The 19,719-nt window shown below is 50.8% G+C and overlaps 1 protein-coding gene and 1 long non-coding RNA gene across 2 annotated transcripts; both read left to right on the forward strand.

The window, feature by feature from the left end:
• Positions 1 to 711: 711 nt before the first annotated feature.
• LOC124094907 (uncharacterized) lies at positions 712 to 10,339 on the forward strand. The gene is made up of 3 exons (XR_009227068.1): positions 712 to 750; positions 7,355 to 7,487; positions 7,812 to 10,339. It is a non-coding gene; the product is annotated as an uncharacterized LOC124094907 (long non-coding RNA).
• Positions 10,340 to 11,014: 675 nt separating this feature from the next.
• On the forward strand, positions 11,015 to 13,633 carry Cebpa (CCAAT enhancer binding protein alpha). Its single transcript, XM_046448151.2, has one exon. The coding sequence runs from the start codon at positions 11,157 to 11,159 to the stop codon at positions 12,222 to 12,224; it is 1,068 nt and encodes a 355-aa protein (XP_046304107.1). The 5' UTR covers positions 11,015 to 11,156; the 3' UTR covers positions 12,225 to 13,633.
• The last annotated feature ends 6,086 nt before the right edge of the window (positions 13,634 to 19,719 follow it).

The raw sequence follows: 19,719 nt of genomic DNA on the forward strand, positions 1-19,719 counted from the left end.
GACTGTGTGAGGGTCTTCCTGCTTTCTGCACGGGGAGATGGGACTCCTAAAGAGAACCATCCCCCCCCCCATTGGAAGGAGGGTCAGACGGTGCCTGGCAACCAAAGAATTCAATCAACATCCACCCAGAGAGTACATTCCATGTCAGTGAGCCATTGGGCACATTCCATGGGACCTGCTTGTTTTATAATAACTTCCCCCAGAAAAGTAAAAGACTAGAACATCTCCTTTCTGTGCTGACCAACTCTGAGTTTCCCCTCATGTACAGAAACCCTGAACTCTGGAAGCGGACAGTTTTATAGGAGTGTGACTCATGCTGGTTTTTGTTTAACTGTTATTGCACCTTGACTAAGATAAAAACAACTGCATTTGGAATGTGAGCTAGATTTTCTAATCATTTTTAAAATTGGGTTCTAAAGATGTACTTGTGCAAACTCCCCTTGGGTCAGTGTCACCTCTACTTGTTGGCCAAGCAGAGGGGAGGATCTATAGCAGTGTTTTTTCCTGGTTCCCAGGACTCCACATTTGGGATCCAGGCTGGGGGCAGTAACCCAGCCAAAAGGGAGTTGTCTGGATAGCTTAGTGGGTTGTGTGCTTTCCAAGCGACCTTTGGAAGTTTGACTGAAAGCGGTAGAAACAAGACCAATTGGAGAAGTAGGATGGGCCAGTCCTGCCCCGTCCACAGTCCCTGAACTGCTAAATCAGTACGAACAGGAAACGCAGTTCCATGTCGAGGGAAAGAGCTTTACTGTAAGTGACTGGTTTATAGATTTTTTCTGGGGGCCACCAATGAAAATAAAGTACCATGAAGTCTTTTATGGGTCCATTTGGTTCTGTTCAACTCTATAAAAACTAAAAAAGAATCCTCATTATCCTAAGGCTAGTGCTTTTAGGGTACATGCAGCAATCATATGCTTTGGGATTTGGGGAGCAACCCAAATTCATTATTATTCACGGTTTAATTATTTTATTTATCTTAATGCACAATAAAAACTTCTCACCCAATTTCAAGTCTTTTTTCTTATACTGTTCCTGCTCATGTCCTCTTCCTCAGATATTCTGGACAGAGATAAGCATCGTTTTAGGCCCTCCCCCTACTTTTTTGCAGAAATGGAACATGTTATACACATTTTCTGCATGGTCTATGTGTATACATATGTGTATAAACACACACACACACACAGAGTCTATCATGTTTATTCTCTATATTTTCTTTTGGGTTACAATTCTTTTTCATACTGATTTGCAGAAGTTCTTTGTGTATAAATAAGTAAGATTTTTTTCCTTTAACAGAAAGATGACTTGTTAAATGTAAAATTAAGGGGCTGGGGTTGTAGCTCAGTGGTAGAATACTTGCCTAGCACATGCGAGGTACTGGGTTTGATCCTTAGTACCACATAAAAATAAACAAAGGTACTGTATCCATCTACAACTAAAATAAATTTTTTAATGTAAAATTAAATGTGATTTAGTGTCTGTAACTGTGATCTTCATATGAGAAGACTCACACATCAGTCAACAATCCATTCTTAGAGCATGGTTCCCAATCCATATATACATGTGTATACATGTGTATAATAAATACATATGAGCGGTGAATAAACACACCAGAGGTCTTTCCATATACCCCCTCTTTTTTAGCAGAGACACTGAAGAGTATTAACTGGCCATGGTTATTCAACCAGCCTTCTGGTTACAGACATTCCTTTCTTTCCAATCTTTTGCAATTGTAAACAATATTGCGGTCAATTATACCTTTTTGTGTATATATGAGAGTTTATGGAATTAAATTTATAGAAGTGGAATTGCTAGGTGAAAAGAAAATGACACATTAAAATTGGATAGGGATTGCTAAATTGTCCTCCAGAGAGTTTGCATCAGTATGTAATCCTACCTGGTTGCCCTATCCATTTATTAGTATAGCACATTATCAGGTATTTTCATCTTGATTTGTTCAACTGCTTTAGTTTTAATTTTTATATTCCTCATTCAGATTGTTAGCACTTTTAAATATGTTTAAAAGCCATTTGCATTTACTGTTCTTTAAATAAACTCAGTATTTTCCAATTTTATTTTGGATTGTGATTCTCTTACATGCTGATTTGTAGAAGGTTTTATGCATTAATAAATGAACTTTTTTGTTTTAAAGATGACTTGTTAAATGTAAAATAAATGTGATTTATTGTCTATAACTGGGCATGATTCTTCATATGAGAAAACTCACAAATCAGAAAAATAAATCTATTCTTAGAGCATGTTCCCAGATTTTTTATTTGGAAAACATGATCATTGGAAGCATTTTGAAGTTATTACAAAACTATGCAATCCATGGCAGCATTTTATATTTGTAAATTAAGGTGACTTAAAATATTTTATTGTTTACAAAACTATAAAATTACAAAACTATAAAATTAAGGCGACTTAAAGCATTTTTATAGTTTATAAAACCGTAAAAGTAATATATGCATACTCATCTGTTTAGAAAGTCCAATATACCTAAGTCTATAAATTATAAAGTATGCATTATCCCTCTCCCTACAAAGGTAGAACCACTGTTAACTGTTTGGTGTGTGGTTCTCCCATTTTTTTTTCTATACATCTGGAAATATATATTTAATGAGTTTTTTCCTCCAGCAAAGTGGAATTTAAATGCTATTCTGCAACTTCCTTTGTTTCAGTTAAGGATTTATTCTGGATGTTGATACATTTGCAATCTTTTACAATCTGTTTTTTTTTTCTTTTTTTGTGTGTGCTAGATTGGACCCAGGGGTGCTTTATACTGAGCTACATCCCCAGATCTTTTTTTTATTTTTTATTGTGAGGCAGGGTCTCACTAAGTTGTTTATAACCTCACTAAATTTGCTGAGGCTGACCGTGAATTTACAATCCTCTTGCCTCAGCCTCCCAAATTTCTGGGATTACAGGTGTGCAATGCTGTGCCCAGCTGCAATCTGGTTTTTCAATCTGTAAATTGATAACATATCACCTTAGGCCATGGTAGGTCCTGGTAATGGCTCCCTTTGTGCAAAATAAAACCCAATTAATGTGCTTGAACAGATGTGGCTTTTGGAAATGTAGCAAACAGCCCACTATGTGCAGTTCATTTCTCTCATACTTTGATGTCGGCACTTGGGGAATTTTATACAGAATATTGAGGGGCGTAGACTCAATGGAACCGATTTTAATCACAAGATGCACCAAAATATCTCTTTATTTTGATTTTTCAGAAAATTTGGCTCCTTATCTCGTTTAGGACTTTTCCTTTTTTCTTTTAGATGCACTTGAGGTACAAATCCTTGAAGTTGACAAGGAGAAGGAACAGGGTCAAAATGGAGGGTGCGCAGGAGTGGGAGTGGGCACAGAGCCAGGGCCTGTCAGTTTCACATGCCAGTGCAGCCCCAGCCCCAGCCTCCCACAGGAGCCTGCAGGGAGGCAGACCTCTTTGCTCAGGTGAGACTGATGTTCAGCTCCATCCAAGAACTAAGCCTGGCCCTGCCGTGCCCTATGGATAGAGAGTGCTCTGGGGCCCCGTTAAGGGGCACTTCAGGGCCCAACTCAGGGGGCTTCCATTTCCCAGGTCTTGCGTCCTGCCTGGACTTTCCCAGAGAAAGAGATCCTTTTTCCTCTGACAAAGGCACTTTTTGCTGGGCCAAGCCCCTGGGGGCCCCATCTGCCTAAGGGAGGGCCCTCTTTCAAGTTAGCCCAAAGGCTCTGTGAAGACTCTCCAAGCCCTGGCAAGTCTTGCCTGGAGCTGTTTGAGGAAGCTCTGGATTGGGTTTGCCCCTGGAAGCCTTGACCCAGGGGGTCGGGTCTTCTCCAACATCCTACAGGGCCACCCTCGAGCAGCCCTCCTGGGCTTGGGAACAAGCTGAGTTCTAGGAGGGTGGCTGGATAGCAGTTTTCTTCAATAGAATCCATTCTGTGTTCATTCAACAAATATTTGAGGCTCTACCCTCGGCCAAGGCCTGTTCTAGCTCTGGAAATATGCAGAACAGGACAGACAAGGTCCCTGCCTTTGTGAAGCTGGCATTCTGGTGGGGGAAGCCAGATAAGGAACAAGTAAAATAAGTAAACAAGGCCATTTTTTCTGAGAGAGCTATGAGGAAAATAAAACTCACAGGGGCCCTCGGGAGCGAGGGGGGAGGGGCGGCTAGTGTGTGGCACAGTACCTGAGAGGAGCTTTTTCTGAGAAGGTGACACTCAAATGACAGGAAGGAAGGAGCCATGCCAACCACTTCGGAGCGTGAGAAGAGCGAAGTGCAGCACCTGCCTGGGACTCGCTCTGCTTGGCAAAAGGCATAGTGGGGAGCCAGGGAGAAGGCGAGTTGGAGGAGAGATGAGGGCCAAGTTGTGCAGGGCCCTGAGGCCTGGCGAATCTACCTGGATTTCTTCCACATCCATGGGTGGTCAGGGGAGGGTTTAAGTAGACAGGTGGTGTGACCCAAGTGCACCGTTCAAAGAATACTAGGGGTGCTCCATAGGGACAGTTGGGGTGGGGGCAAGGAGTTGAGGACAGCAGCAGGGACACCAGTTAAGAGACTGTGGCAGTGGTCCAAGGGTGGTGGCTACAATCTCTCAATGGCAAGATGGAGAAGAGGGACGAACTGGGGATGCAGGTATAAGGGTCTCTCCCACTGCCAGGTCCTTCAACAGAAGCAGGGACCTTGAGACACAGCAGGGGTAGGAGGATCACTGCTCTCCTGCTTGCACTGAGTGAGCACAGGCTCACGGGGAGGGGGGGGGGCTGGGACTCCACCTGGGGTGTGCCCAGTTTCAGACATAAGAGCCCCACATTAGAGGGCATCATTCACACCCTCCTCTGGTGCTCCTTCCCTTGAGCATCTCCCTGAGTCTCTTCACTAGGTGTTGGCCTGCGTGCACATCTCTAGGCCCAAGGGGAGGCAGGTGACAATTTTCAAGAGGTATGCGCAGCATTTGAGCACTGTGCTGAGCACCCACACCTGCCTGACCAAGGATCTAAGGACCCTCCTGGAGGGAAGTGGGACAGGGAACGAGAAGGGTGGGGGTGGCTGGTTCTCCCTACATCATAATGTTCTAGAGTCAAATTCAAAATTTAAATCTGGTCTTCTAGGACATTCTGAAGATGTATTTGTTAAGGCAGAACATATTTTATCTAACAGTTTCTTAGTTTGATTGGTAACTTTTAATATTCAAACAGATGGGATGGGGGCTGCCGTTTGTATTCTAGTCCTGGATCCTTCCACAGGGTGGCAGGGACCTGCCCACGTCAACTGCTTATTTCCCAAATGCTAGATGGGGAGCTCTGGGGCCCATCATCTACCCAAGGAGTTTTCCACCAAAATATAGCAAAGAGCTTTCTCCAATTTGCTAAACAAAGTTAACAAAAATGGATAAGAATGTTCTGAATTTTAACTTTTTATATTTATTTTTTAGTTGTAGATAAACACAAGACCTTTTTCTTATTTTTATGTGGTGTTGAGCATCAAATCTGGTGCCTCATACGTGCAAGGCAGGGGCTCCACCATTGAGCTACAACCTCAGCCCCTGAATTTAAACTTTGAATTTTCTTTTTCTAGGATCTTTGGTGCCTGCTGCTGCTTCTCCGATTGCAGGCGCAAGCAAATAAAATAGATAAATGGCAATCAAGGAAAGAAATCACATGTTATAGTAGAGGAATATTGACAGAAAGCTGGAAACAACAGATTCTTATGAATTCGACAGTGAGGATTTTTTTAATACACGCTCACAGTTGTGATTTTATATGATATCCATACAATACAGTTATGTTTCCTAACAGCTAAATGATTTCTAGCTCATGCTGATGAAATAATGATGCCTTAGAACATTCTGCAGAGAGTGCCATGATTTCTAGGTGAACGATGATGTTGAGAGCCCTGGTTTAATATACCTCCAGACATTTGATAACTGTGTTGCAATGAGTTCCTTAATATGCAAAGGCTCTGGGAAAAGTAGAACCTTAAAAGTGTGCTTCTGGATGGTAAGAAAAATGCAACAAGCCCTTATTATCAAGCAAGCATCCACAGCATACTAAGAACTGGCCTCAGCATATACATTCTCCCTAATCCCTCTAGCAGCCCTACAATGAATTATTGTCCCCAATTTATAGAAAACAGAGACTCTGGGAAATTCAGCAACTTGTCCCAGCCCACCCAGCAAGTAACTGATGAGGTAGGGGTTTTAATGGGTCTGAAGAGTCCCCCACACCAGTGGGCCTGCCAGTGAGATGTGTAACTTAATGGGAGACTAGGAGAGGTTCTCCAAGAGAAGAGAATCTGTTGATTAGAAACATTAGTCTTCTGACTGTTTGTCCATTGGGTTTGTGTGCTTTTCCTGTTGATACCTACAGCAAAAAATGCCTTAGTATAAAATTCATTTGAGAATGCATTTGTAATAAAAAGTAACTGGTATTTGGTTTGTTGGTTTGTTTGTTTTGTGCATGTGTGTGTGTTGATTTTTTTTGGTTTACTTTTTAAGAATGTCTTTTAAGAGTATGTTATTGAATCACTGCAACTGCATTAGATGTACCCTGTTAAATAATCCTGGCTCCTAACCAGAGCTCAGCTGTGCCTGAAAATGGTGGTTCTGACCTTTTACCTTAATTGCTCCTGCTTTGGAGTGATGGATCTTACATCCACACCCCAGCTTTAGATAAAGTTAGAAAATTACATCAGAAGGATTAGTGCCATTTTTCCTCTTCAGAATTCAACTGATTTTCAAACTTACGTATAAAGGGGTTTTTTGTGCATCATACTAGGAAGGTTAAACCAAAGTAAAATAAAAAAATTACTAGGGCTGCTCTGTTTGTTTTCCCAAAATGGTTAACTTTGCAAATGCTTCTAGAACCTGGCTTCATTCTGCAGAACTCGAAACTCAGAACCACTGTGCATAGAGGATTCCCTTTTTCCTCTTCCCTGCTCCCCACCCAGCCTGTCCTACCTCCCTAGCAGAGAGCCTCACTTTCTGACCTATAAGGAGCACAGGGTGCCCTTATTAACTGCATCTTCATTTCTGTTGCTGGCTGCCTCCTCTGTAAAGCCAGAATCAGAGCATGCCTCTTCTCTCCCTGGCCCCTATGTGACCGAAGCCAGGCCAGAGGTAGCTGGCAGCCTGTCAAAACTGGGGTCCCCATTGTGCATCATCAGCTTCCTGCTCTGCACAGTGAGGCAAGCCAATTTGAGAGCCTTCCCTTGACTCTCTCTATAGAGACCACTAAGTTCCCAGATCTTAAAGATGGGCAGACAGGGGACTTACAAGTTTCTCTTGTTACTAGATTTGTCACCACTGAGGGTAAAACAAGGAGCCTTTTCTCTCCCAGGAGATTCCCCTTCATTCCCATTTCTCATACTGACAGATAACCAATGGCTGAGTCTCCCTTACTTCATGGGCACCTCCCTTGTCAAGAGGCTCCAACCGAGGCAGCTCACCCAGATTTCCCACCAACTCCTGCTTCAGGATTTGACAGCTCCAGGACACTTATTCCACAGGTAACTCCTAACAGCCCCTCACCTCTGAGAATTTGTCCAGCCCACCCAGGGACCCACTACTTGCCCTCTAGACTACTTCCTCCTCATCCCAAGGTACTCTGTTAAACTGCAAAGGAAAAGCAGGTGGATCTTGGTAAGTGCCCCTGGGCCAAGTCCTTCCTCCAGAACCACAAAGCAGACAGGTAGTGACTTGCAGGTAAGTCCCCAGTGACCTCCCAGGGGCTTAAGGAGGATATCATATACGTCAGGAGAGGTTACCCCAGCCAGTACAGGCATTCAGTCCTGACATCTTGTTCAAATCCGTCCTGTCCTCTGACCCTACAGGGTGTGCCTGTGTCTCATCGACCAACTCCCACTTCCCCCACTCTTGCCAGAGTATAGCCTCTCAGGAAAACCAAATGGGACAGAGAATCTCCCCTGCTACACACCAGAGGACAAATGCCTGTAAGGTAAGGCATTTTCCTTCACCTGAATGGCCTTGGCCATCAACCCAGCCCTGTCTGTGGATCCAGCCTTATCTGAGCCCCTCCCCAGCTCGCCCTATACCCCAGCCAGTCAAACATCATGTCCTTTGTTACCAGAGCAGGCCATGCACTCAGCCTCTTCACCTTTGCACCTGCTGTTCCCCCCTCCTAGAAAGGCCTTTTTTCCTTATCCTTCTGGCAAATTTCTGCTCATTTCTCAAGGTACAGCTCAAAGGTCCACTCTGGAATGAAGCACTCACCTCCTGTTTTAGTCTGCTCAGGCTGCCCCGATCAGATCCCACAGACTGGGCGGCATAAACAACAGACATTTGCTTTTCACAACCCTGGAGGTTGGAAGTCCGAGAACATGGATGGGGTTCTGGTGAGGGCTCTCTTCCTGCCTTGCAAATGGCCACCTTCTCTGTGTGTGCTCCCATCGTCTTCCTCTTCTTATAAGGTCACCAATCGTATCTGATTGAATCTCATTTAACCTTAACTCCCTCCTAAAAGCCCTATATCCAAACACCATCATGTTGGGGATTAGGGCTTCAGTTTTTGAATTTTGAAGGGACACAATTCAGTCCACTGTACCTCTCCAAAGACAGTGGCTTTTATCAGGGCAGGATGTCTCTTGATCACAGCACATCTACCCTTAATCCCTACCCATGTCTCTAAGGAATGGGATGAATTCGTGGGTAAGGCCCTGCCCCTGCTGTTTTGGTGCCAATTTCCTCTGTGAAGAGACCCTTTCTTCTCAGATGACTCTATGTACGACCTGTCTGTCTCCCTGCCTGTGTTGTGTACCCTCCGAGAGCAAGAGCCACTTCTCACTCATCTGGGAACTCAGTAACTTGTCAGGGCAGGCCTGGGCAGGTGAATTCTGGTTCCACTGTTGAAGTACCTGCAGCCCTTGGGTAGGAGCCCTTCTTCCTGCCTCCCTCACCCACACACTCAGCAGACCCTTCCTTGTTGGAGAAGGCCTTATTCCTATGCTGCCCAATCTTTTGGTCCTAAGAGAATTCCCTCTCCCTGCCCAGGTGTCATCTTTCTCTCTGTGTCTCTCTATGCTAGGAAAGGGCCACTTTCTTCAATGTTTTCTTTGTTCCTACACTGGGAAAAGACATTATTTTCAGCACTGTAGGAAAACTGAAAATCCCTCTTGGCCTTTTGAATTTCCCTCTAGGTCTCCTTCCACAGGTGCATGGAATATTAATGGGTCCGTTTCTGGCCCAGAGAGAGCACTCCTCAGCTTATAGTAGGTTATTTATTTAATATATCTGCTTTTTTGACTCCCTCAGTCCAAAAGCATCAAACTAAAAATAACTTGTTTATGAGCTTTGGACCAAAAACGAAGTAGTTGAGCCATTAATCACTGGAACTCTATTGAATAGGAACTTGATTAAAGCATAGGATGCATTCCCCAGACAAAGCTGGTTCTGTGACCACAGTGTTAGCTCAGGCCTCCTCAGCCTCGTTTTTTTTTTTAGCTGCGCCTCCGGGCGGGTCGCTGCGCCTTGCCTGGCCTACGAAGGCCGCTGTGCGAGGGTCTTGACCCGCTCAGCAGCCGGGGGACCCTCAGAAAGGCGCACCTCCAAGGAGCACCCGCGGGATGACAGGAAGCGGGCATCGGGCATCGTACCTTAGCTCAAGATGCCGCAAGGAGCTAACAGGACAGAGGCAAAAGAGACTTGCGTGCTAGCGACACCCCATCCGTCCCCCCCACACACACACACACACTCCACCCCCGCCGCCACGATCCGTGTAGAGAAGGAGCGGGACGCCACGTGGCTGGGGAGACTGCCTACAAACTCCTTCTACCCGCAGCTAGGAGCGCGGAGATGGGCGGTGCCCGAGGGGGCCGCGACGACCCTGAGGATTCTAGGGTGCGAAGCACGCGGCAGAGTCCCCAGAGGGTGCTCTGACTCTGTGGCCCTGACTCCCTCCACACCCCAGCCCCGTCGTTGGCGCCCACCTGAATGGGAACAGGGAAAGAAAGCGTGGCTTCGGGCCTCGAAGACTGCGGGCCTCGGGGTTCCAGTCCAGGAGTCAAGTTCTCCTCTCAGTGCACCACGACACCCCCACCCACCCGCACCCACCACTGCCACCGCGCCCCTGCGCTCGCCCGGTGTGTGCTGCTCGGGCAGCCCTGGGGACCCACCCGCCTGCCCCAAAGTCAAAAACTGGCGGCTCGGCACCGGGTAGTAGCACTTGCCTAGTGCGCCAAGCAACCCTCACTCTCCAGGCTGAAGAAGTAATTAAAAAGAAAGTTTTCCAGCCGGGGCGGATCAACCGGCCGGGTTCTACTGGATCCCGGGCTGCGGACGCCTTCGCTCCTGCCGGGTCCTAGCGCCCTGCGCTGCTGAGCCCGTGGGACTCCAGAATACGAGAGAGAGAGAGAGAGAGAGAGAGAGAGAGAGAGAGAGAAGAGAGAAGAGAGAAGAGAGAAGAGAGAAGAGAGAGAGCTGGGGAAAAGTGCTTCTGCCTAGGATCAGCGGGAGCCGCCTGAGGATCGGAGGTGGAAGACAGAGAGTCTGCGCGCCCCCAGGCCCCTTCACACGGCAGTGCGCGCTGGTTTTCGCGAAGCTGTCCCCATCCGCCCCCCGCGCCGCCGCTCTAAGCAACAGCCTTCCCGAAACCCGGGTCCCGACAGGCCTGGTCCTAAGGTGTAAGGCGAGTCCGTGCCCTGGTAGCTCAAGACCAAGGTTCGCCTCCACCAACCCCCTGCGCGGCCTCTGGATGCTCCGGGGCTCCTGGGCCGTTGACTGGAAGTGGGTGCTTTGGGGAAGCTAAAAAACGGGCGCAGCCACCGACCACGTGTGCGTGGGGGCTACTGCCCCGCCGGGGGAGGGGCACCCTGTGGCGCCGGGGTTCGACTTGCGGCGTAAGAGGTAGTGGGCGTTGCGCCACAGTCCTCTCGACTAGCTCGGCGCTGCGGCCCCACTCACCCCGCTCCTCCCAATAGGCGGGCGCTAAGACCCAGCAGGCGCCACTTTGCCTTCGCCCGTGGTCAGAGACCAGCTTGGACACCAGGGGGCGACGGCTGACCCCGTATAAAAGCGGGGCCCGCGCGGGCCTGGCCATTCGCGACCCGGAGCTGCGCGGGCGCGAGCCAGTAGGGGCTCCGGGTGGGCGGTGGCAGCAGCGGCGCTCCGCGCAGGCTGGAGGCCACCGAGGCTCGCCATGCCGGGAGAACTCTAGCTCCCCCATGGAGTCGGCCGACTTCTACGAGGCGGAGCCGCGGCCCCCGATGAGCAGCCACCTCCAGAGCCCCCCGCACGCGCCCAACAGCGCCGCCTTCGGCTTTCCCCGGGGCGCGGGCCCTGCGCAGCCCCCTGCCCCACCTGCCGCCCCGGAGCCGCTGGGCGGCATCTGCGAACACGAGACGTCCATCGACATCAGCGCCTACATCGACCCGGCCGCCTTCAACGACGAGTTTCTGGCCGACCTGTTTCAGCACAGCCGGCAGCAGGAGAAGGCCAAGGCGGCCGCGGCCCCCGCGAGCGGCAGCGGCGAATTTGACTACCCGGGCGCCCCGGTGGGTCCCGGAGGCGCCGTCATGTCCGGGGGTGCGCACGGCCCCCCTCCCGGCTACGGCTGCGCGGCGGCAGGCTACCTGGACGGCAGGCTGGAGCCCCTGTACGAGCGCGTCGGGGCACCGGCGCTGCGGCCGCTGGTGATCAAGCAGGAGCCCCGCGAGGAGGACGAGGCGAAGCAGCTGGCGCTGGCCGGCCTCTTCCCCTACCAGCCGCCACCGCCGCCGCCGCCGCCACACCCGCACCCGCCGCCTGCGCACCTGGCCGCCCCGCACCTGCAGTTCCAGATCGCGCACTGCGGCCAGACCACCATGCACCTGCAGCCTGGCCACCCCACGCCGCCGCCCACGCCCGTGCCCAGCCCGCACCCAGCGCCAGCGCTCGGCGCCGCTGGCCTCCCGGGCCCGGGCGGCGCGCTCAAGGGGCTGCCAGCTGCGCACCCTGACCTCCGCGCGGGAGGCGGCGGCGGCGGCGCGGGCAAGGCCAAGAAGTCGGTGGACAAGAACAGCAACGAGTACCGGGTGCGGCGCGAGCGCAACAACATCGCGGTGCGCAAGAGCCGCGACAAGGCTAAGCAGCGCAACGTGGAGACGCAGCAGAAAGTGCTAGAGCTGACCAGTGACAATGACCGCCTGCGCAAGCGGGTGGAACAGCTGAGCCGGGAACTGGACACGCTGCGGGGCATCTTCCGCCAGCTGCCAGAGAGCTCTTTGGTCAAGGCCATGGGCAACTGCGCGTGAGGCGCGCGGCTGCGGGACCGCCCTGGGCCGGCCCCTGGCGGGGACCTGAGGAGTGGTTTCGGATCGCCGGATCTCAAGGCTTCCCGGGGCCGTGCAAGCCAGGACTAGGAGATTCCGGTGCCGACTGAAAGCCTGGCCTGTTCCGCGTGTCCCCTCCCTTCCTCAGAGCCGGACTCGGTGCGTCTAAGATGAGGGAGTCAGGCAGTGGCTTTTCCGAATTCTCCGTGGGGCTGACCGGGGAGCCCAGCAACTCTAGTATTAAGGAATAACATTGTGCCTTGGAAATGCAAGCTAGCTCCGATTCCTACCGAGTAGGGGGAGCGAATATGTGCCTTGACATTTTATTTGAAGGGTTCCTGCCTCTTCTGAGGCTGCAGCAGGCTCCCACGAGAGAAGGAAGAGTGCAGGCCACGGCAGGAGGAAGGTTCAGGAAGCTGAGATGCAGACAAGCCAGCCCCAGCCTCTCCTCTGTGCCTGTCCTTAGAGGGGAGGAACTTAAGAAGTTGGGGCTTTGAACCCCGGGTTGTTCCCCTCGTTCTACAATGAGGTAGAGGGTCCCTAATTCCTTGCCTCTCCCACCTCGACCACCACCCCAGCAGGCCTACAACAGACTGGGCTTCCTGAGTTAGCACTCACAGAGATGGGGTTCACCAGGTGACTAGTAAGAGTCCCCTACCCCCATTCAGACCATAAAGCTAAGTAGTGGGTTAGCTATAAAGGACATGTGTTCAAGGGACCGGTGGCCTGGTGGAAGAGGGGAACCTAGAGATTTGGTCTTGGGGTGGGGGGTGAAGGGACACTGGGACCATCGGCCTTGTCTGTACTGTATGTCGCCAGCATTGCCATAAGAACATGAAGCACAGTCTATCCCAGAGGGACCGGAGTTATGACAAGCTTCCCAAATATTTTGCTTTATCAGCCGATATCAACTTTTGTATCTGGCCTCTGTGTCCCAGCGGTGCCTTGTGCAATGTGAATGTGCTCGTCTATGTTAAACCACCATTTTATTTGGTTTTTGTTTTGTTTTGGTTTTGCTCAGATACTTGCCAAAATGAGACTCTTTGTCAGCAGCTGGGGGAAGGGTCTGAGGCTCTCTTTCCTTTTGGTTTTGGGGTTGCTTTTGCTCCCGGGGGACCATTGAGGTGAGGTGGGCCTCCCTTTTCCCCTTGGCGTTCCCTCGCCCTAGTTGTGGGCCTCAGCTCCCTCTGGATGGGGCTGCCGGTGGGCTTATCCCCTCCGAGGCCCTGGCTGGTGGTCTGGAGGGAAGGCCACCTCCAACCAACACGTACATATCTCTGGGGTTGGGAGCAGGGAAGGACTGCTTGGTTCTCTTCTTTTGGGGAGAACGTAAGAGTTTCATGCTAGATGTTTTATGTATGATATCTATAATATAAACATATCAAAGTAAATTTTGGTGTCTTTTTAAAAACAGAAATAAGCTACTTCTGGGGTTTCTTGTGGGCAGGTCACATTTGCAGATCATTATAGCATTTGCTGTGGCTGAGATCCTGATGAATTAGCATCTCCTGAGCCCCTCTTTAACTTAAAGGGTGACTTACTTCCCCCCAAGCAAGACACATAGATAACAGGAAGAGGACAAGGCTCCAAGCTGAAAATGCCCAGAACTTGAAGAGAAAGTGGAAGGGTCACGGGGCTGAGGCTTTGGTGTGGCCTCTCATTTGCCCCAGGAGAAGAAGGACCCCAGAGAAGGAGCCCTCTGCCTAAAAGATGGGCCTACCCAGCAGCTCTAGGCTCAAGGGACCCTTTGGTCATCCTCACTTCCAAATCACTCAGTTCCAACTCTGGTGCACCTTGGCTCATACCTGCCTCACTCCAGCATTCCGTGGGACCCCGGGTGGGCAGGAAAAGGCCCAGAGTGGTAGGACCCTCTACCCCTGCCTGCTTTTCCTGGGCCACATGGCTGTGACCTACCCCAGTCATGCCCAGAAGGACCGCCTGAAGGCTAAGCTCCCCTCCACCAGTTCTCCATATCTACCTTGCCCGAGTCCACCCAGAAAGCCTCTCATAATACCTGTCCAGGAGCTGACCCCAGCATCTGTCTGCTCTGCTGTTCCCACCTGTCTCAAGCACAAGGCTGGGACCTGATGTACCACCTGCAACACACACACACACACACACACTGTGATGACTGTCCCATGAGCACAGGTGCCGCAGCATCCCCTTAGCAGCAGTGATAGCCAACCTAGGGAGGGCGGACCTCACCCCCACCTTAGTTCAGGAGGCAGGTCCCACCACCACTCTCAGATTCCATTCTCTCAGCGGGTCTAAGATAAAACACTTTTTACCTCTTTCCGCCACGAGAGTGCTCACCGAGCACCTTCCAGGATATGCCAATGTGGTCCGGAGCATTTTTGAGAAATTGTGTATTCTTTTAGCTCTGAAGGCTTTAGCATTACCTGCCTATGTGGTTAACTTGTCCGCCTCCCCTCCACCCTGTCCTGTGCCTTGCTGCCTCCTCACCCATGGCCACCCTTGGCAGAGGAAAGGCCACAAGCCCAGTGAGGAGGCGGCAGCCTGCCCCGCCACCCTGGGAACCAAGGAGGCAGAGCCCCACCGCCTGCCTAGAGGCTGGGGCAGGCCTCAGCTTGCTAGGCCCAGCAAACCCTCTCTGAGTTCAGTGCTAATTCCAGTTTTTCTTGTTTGGAGGGGCTGATCCTTAGCTTCCCTCTTTGCCCCCCAGAATAGGTCCCAGGATGAGTGGGGGAGGGGTGACCCTCCTGCCCTCCCTTCTCCCTCTGCCTCCTGCTGGGCCATCCCTGCAGGGGCTTCCAAAGCTATCCTCCTGGAAGGGTGCCCCTCCTGTGCACACTCTGAGGTCCAGGGTGGGCTGTGTTGGGGACAACACGAATTCAATCACACCAGGCCCCAGGAAAAGGAATGGGGAGGGTGAGGTCCCCACTATGACCCAAAGTAGACAGTGTGGCCTGCTAGAGGGCGCAGAGCCCTTGGGACAGAGCGGGGTTAACTGCCAAGTGTGTTCTGTGCCCAGTCAGAGTTCACCCCAAGGGACAGCCACTTCTGGACACCCACTGCTTCCTGCAGGGTTCCCCTCCTGACTTTCACCTTTATGAAAAAACACTCCAAAAGCCCTGGCATTGAATGCACTCCAAGTATTTACTGGATCCCTACTGTATACCAGGGCCTGTGCTAAAGATCAGGGCACTCACTAGGAACAAGCAGGCTCTGCTCCTGCCCTTGGAGAGCTCACAGTCTCTAGGCCTCAAGCTATGGTGTCAAGGTGACAAGTGCAATAGGGGGATAGGTCCATCAGGGAAGGCTCCCTGGAGGCTGCAGCTTTGACCCAGCACCTGGTGAGGGCAGACCAACCTGGAGCCAGTCCCAAGATCCCTGAATGCTTCTGCCTTGCACAGATCTCCCCATGACAGATAGTGCCTGACTGCAGGGACCTCTCTACTTCTCCCGGCTACTCTTGATCCCTGTGTCCCCTGACAACACAGTTCAGGGGAGACAGCCTTCAGGAAAGGAACAAGGGTACAAGGGGGAGAGAGAGGCCACTCCTTTGCCACCAGATGCTTCCTGATGGTTTAGTGCTGTCACGATGTCACCCTTATCTCTTGGATCTCCTGGGAATCTGTGAGCATAGGGTTTGGCCCCAACACCTGCGGATGATGAGCCATTGGGACTGGTGAGGAGTGTCTGCCCCTCCCAGGTCTCCCGCCCCCTCCTTCCCAGGCAGGAACCTGCCAGGCCTCCTCCAAGAGCTGTTGATTTCACAAGAGGGGAGGGGGGCCCCTCACGGTGAAGGTCAAGGGGGAGCAGAAGTCCTGACTTAGCTTAGCAAAGAGGCCTCTCCTTCCCAGGCATCCACGGGCCTTTTGCAGACCCGGGGCAGAGTCCTTGCTGGATGGACTCTCAACTGTTCCTTTTCTATGCTGATGGGTAGAGAAAGCCCCTTTTTTCCTTCAAATAAAACTGAGCCACCACCACCTTGAAAAAAAAGATATATTCTTTTTTTCCCTCCTCCTCCTCCTCCTCCTCCTCCTCCTCCTCCTCCTCCTCCTCCTCCTCCTCCTTTTTATACAGTGCTGAGGATTGAACCCAGGGCCTCAAGCTCTCTATCACTGAGTTATACCCCCAGTCTGAAAGATTTTTTCTAGATAATGTGAAAGACTCCTGCTCTCATCTCTCTCAACATCCCCACCTCTCCCCCCTTCCCCACCCATACCCCTCTGTGTGGATGGAGCATTTGACGTAAACTGAGACATAGGAAAGATACCAATTCACTATCAAAGCATCCTAGCCCCATCCCAGAGCAATTAAAAAGCCAGATGGAATCTCTGGGAAAACGGCATTAATAACACGAACAATCTGTGCAGGCCGGCAGGAACCCAGGAGCCTCAGGCAGGGGTGGGACTTCGTGGGGGGAAGGCTGGGGTGCTGGAGTGTGAGCTTGCAGCAACATCTCAGCCATGTGGTGGCCAGCCAGGGATGGGGCCATCAAAAGGGTATGCTAGGTCTGGCTACAGCTGGGCTGTCCCCTCCGGCCCTTGCAAGGCCCACTGTGCACCCGGGATCTTGGTGGCTGGGCTGCAGACAGAGCCAGACAAATGTGGAACCCATTACTCAGACAGCCATGGCCCCGGCCAGCCCTGCTCTGGCACTCCAGAGCGTTGCTTCTCTTCACTTTTATTTTTATTTATTATTTTTCTAGCTTTCTGGCCCCACCTACTAAGAACAGGCCTCCCTGGGGGTATGGCTTCCAAAGACTCCTTTTCTCTTCATTTGCCATGCCTGCATCCAGTAACTGTGCCTCACAATAGCAAACGATGGTGCTGGAGGACCCCACTGGGGCCTGAGCCCCAGGAGCTCCCCTTGTAATGCAAAGCAGCAGAAACTCCAGGCAAGACCAACTGAACCCTTAGAAGCAGGCACGGTGGGAACAAACAGGCTGGGGGAACAGGACACAGGGGTCCACATCACCTGATTGCCTTGAGGGCCCAGAAGGAGATGGGCAAGGACCTCAGGACCACTGTGAAGTTCTGAACCATGGCTAGGCGAGCTAGACTCTTCTATAGTAGACCCATTTTTGAAAGCATGGTCTGCAGGCCCATCTGAGATGAACTTGAAAATGGGGTTTTCTTACACTTAACAGGTTAGAATGGGAATTTCCTTGTTTAAGAAATAGCCTCTGTGATCCTCAGTTAGAGGTCCATTTTCTGACCTTCATCCTTACTGCCTGCTATTCCACATCCTCCCAGGAAACTGTTCTCCCCAAGATCACCACTAGCTCCTAGAGCTCCTCTGTGGTCCTTCCTGCTTTCTTGGCTTCCTGCTGAACTTGGCTCCACAGACATCCAACTTCTGGCCCAGAGCAGGTCTTTGACACATATGTTTGAAAGCAAGGATCTCTGCTCCAGCTCATCTCTCTCCTTCACAAAACATCCTTGTCCTTGCCTTTCCATTCAAAGGTCTGCTGGCCATAGGTCCACCAAACAGGGGCCTGAGGGACCAGGTCCCACCATTATTAGAAGGAACATAAGTACTGGAATTAACCGCCACCCTAGTGGGTCCCTCTAAATGAGTCCTTACTTCTACAAAGTTGCTTCTTGGTTTTTTAATTTTTAGTTGTAGATGGACACAATACCTACCTTTATTTTATTTATTTTTATGTGATGTTGAGGATCAAACCCAGTGCTTCACACGTGCTAGGCAAGCGCTCTGCCACTGAGCTACGACAGCCCCCAAAGTTCCTTTTAAAGTGTAAGAAGGTCACCTGATAAAGGTGACCCATCCCAGTCCTAGATGAGCCTCAATGTCTTCATGCTGTTTGTTTATCACCAGAATCACAGGCCTAGCCAGGATCCTGTGGGGTGGTCATGCTCTACAGGAACCCTGGACAGGGAGAAGGTGGGATTTCTCATGGAAGGCACAGAGGACTGAGTGTATAGCTCAGTGATGAAGTGCTTGGTTAGCAAGCTGGAGGCTCTGAGTTCCATCCCCAGCATCAGATGGTGGGCGAGGGGAGAAGGGAAGGATGGGGGAGGAGAGAGAGGTCACACAGTGTGCCTCCAAGCTGTCAGAGCTGCACAGAGGCATGGGGGCAGCCAGAATCACATTTCTAATACAAAAGGTGTTTCAGGCCTTCTCGTCTACCCCCTGTCTCTATTCTAGGAAGACTGGCAAAGTCTTTGTGGAGGAATAATGGCCAGAGGGTGGGAGGACTAGTGTCCAAATGTGGTGGCCAGAACCAGAGCGTGCATCACCCAGTGACCCAGACAGAGCCTGAAGGGAACCATCACAGCCTGCCCCAAGTCCTCTAGAACCCAAAGATGTGTCTGCTCCTTGGCAAGTGGCAGCTCAACCTTTCACCTGAAATTAAGCCTCTTTTTCCTAAACAACCCCTGTCCCTTCCCTGTCTCAGCCATGGAGACCTCAGGGAGTCCCCCCTGCTCCCTGCTGTCTTCTCTGAAGCCAACCAGACCACCCTCCCCAGCACCCCCAAGACCACCATGCCCTCTTTCTGATGAGGAAATGCAGCTGATTTATGGTGGTGTTTCCTGCGCACGCGTTGGGCAATGGACTCGCTCGACATGGTGGCACAGCCCCAGTCCAGAGAACAGGGGGCCAAGGTGTGGCAGGGATGGGGTGCCTGCTCCACAGGGAGCTGGGGTGACCTTCAACATCAGGTTAGGACCCGTCTGAAGTGGCCTCCTTGAGTGATTTACAATTTGCAAACACGTTTTATTTGATTCCTGAGTTTTGCTAGAGCAATTACAGTGACTAAGCATGACAAATCACTCCCAACACAGTGTCTGCTCACTGTTAGGAAATGTGTTCGCTTCACTATTTTGCCTGGTGCGGCAACATTTTAAAAATAGACTCATTCACTGTACTTGAAGGCAATTTGTTCCAAATTTTCCCACTAATTTGATTTTAATCTGATATTTAAAATTCGTGTGACCGCATTCCCACTGATTTATAGGGAATAAGCCCTACCTGGCAGCAGTTTAATTGGCCTTCACCCAGGAGGCCACAGGACAAAGGATTTATCCCAGAACAATTTTAAGCCACTGAAGTTTCTAGTGCTTTAAATATAGTCTAATTCAGCATTGCAAGTGCCACTTGCCTGGGGGCAATACACTGAGTGTCCTGCTAAAGGCCGCTATGGTTCTGCAGGGCTCTGGCACATAGTAGGCTTTCTGTCTTGCACTGAGCAGATGAATCAAGCCCAGATGCCCTGACTGGATGCACACTGATATGTGTTCTGAACTGGGCTTGGGAGGGAAGCAATTTGTAGACATTTCCTATTCCTCCCATCCCGTCAGGGGGATGACCCATAGAGATGGACCTTGCTGCTCCAGCATCAGATTGAATTCCTGGCTTCACTGCTTGCTAACTGGGTGGTTCTCACCAAGTCTCCCAATTCCCGAGAGCTTCAGCTTCCTTTTATGCAAAATGTATGCAAAACGAGGACCATGTCACTGACACCGAGTTGAGAAAGGTAAACAGGAAA

This window comes from Marmota monax, unplaced genomic scaffold (assembly GCF_021218885.2).
Source record: "Marmota monax isolate L192 unplaced genomic scaffold, Marmota_monax_Labrador192_F-V1.1 WCK01_AAM20220418_F8-fsc00101, whole genome shotgun sequence".
Lineage (NCBI taxonomy): Eukaryota > Metazoa > Chordata > Mammalia > Rodentia > Sciuridae > Marmota > Marmota monax.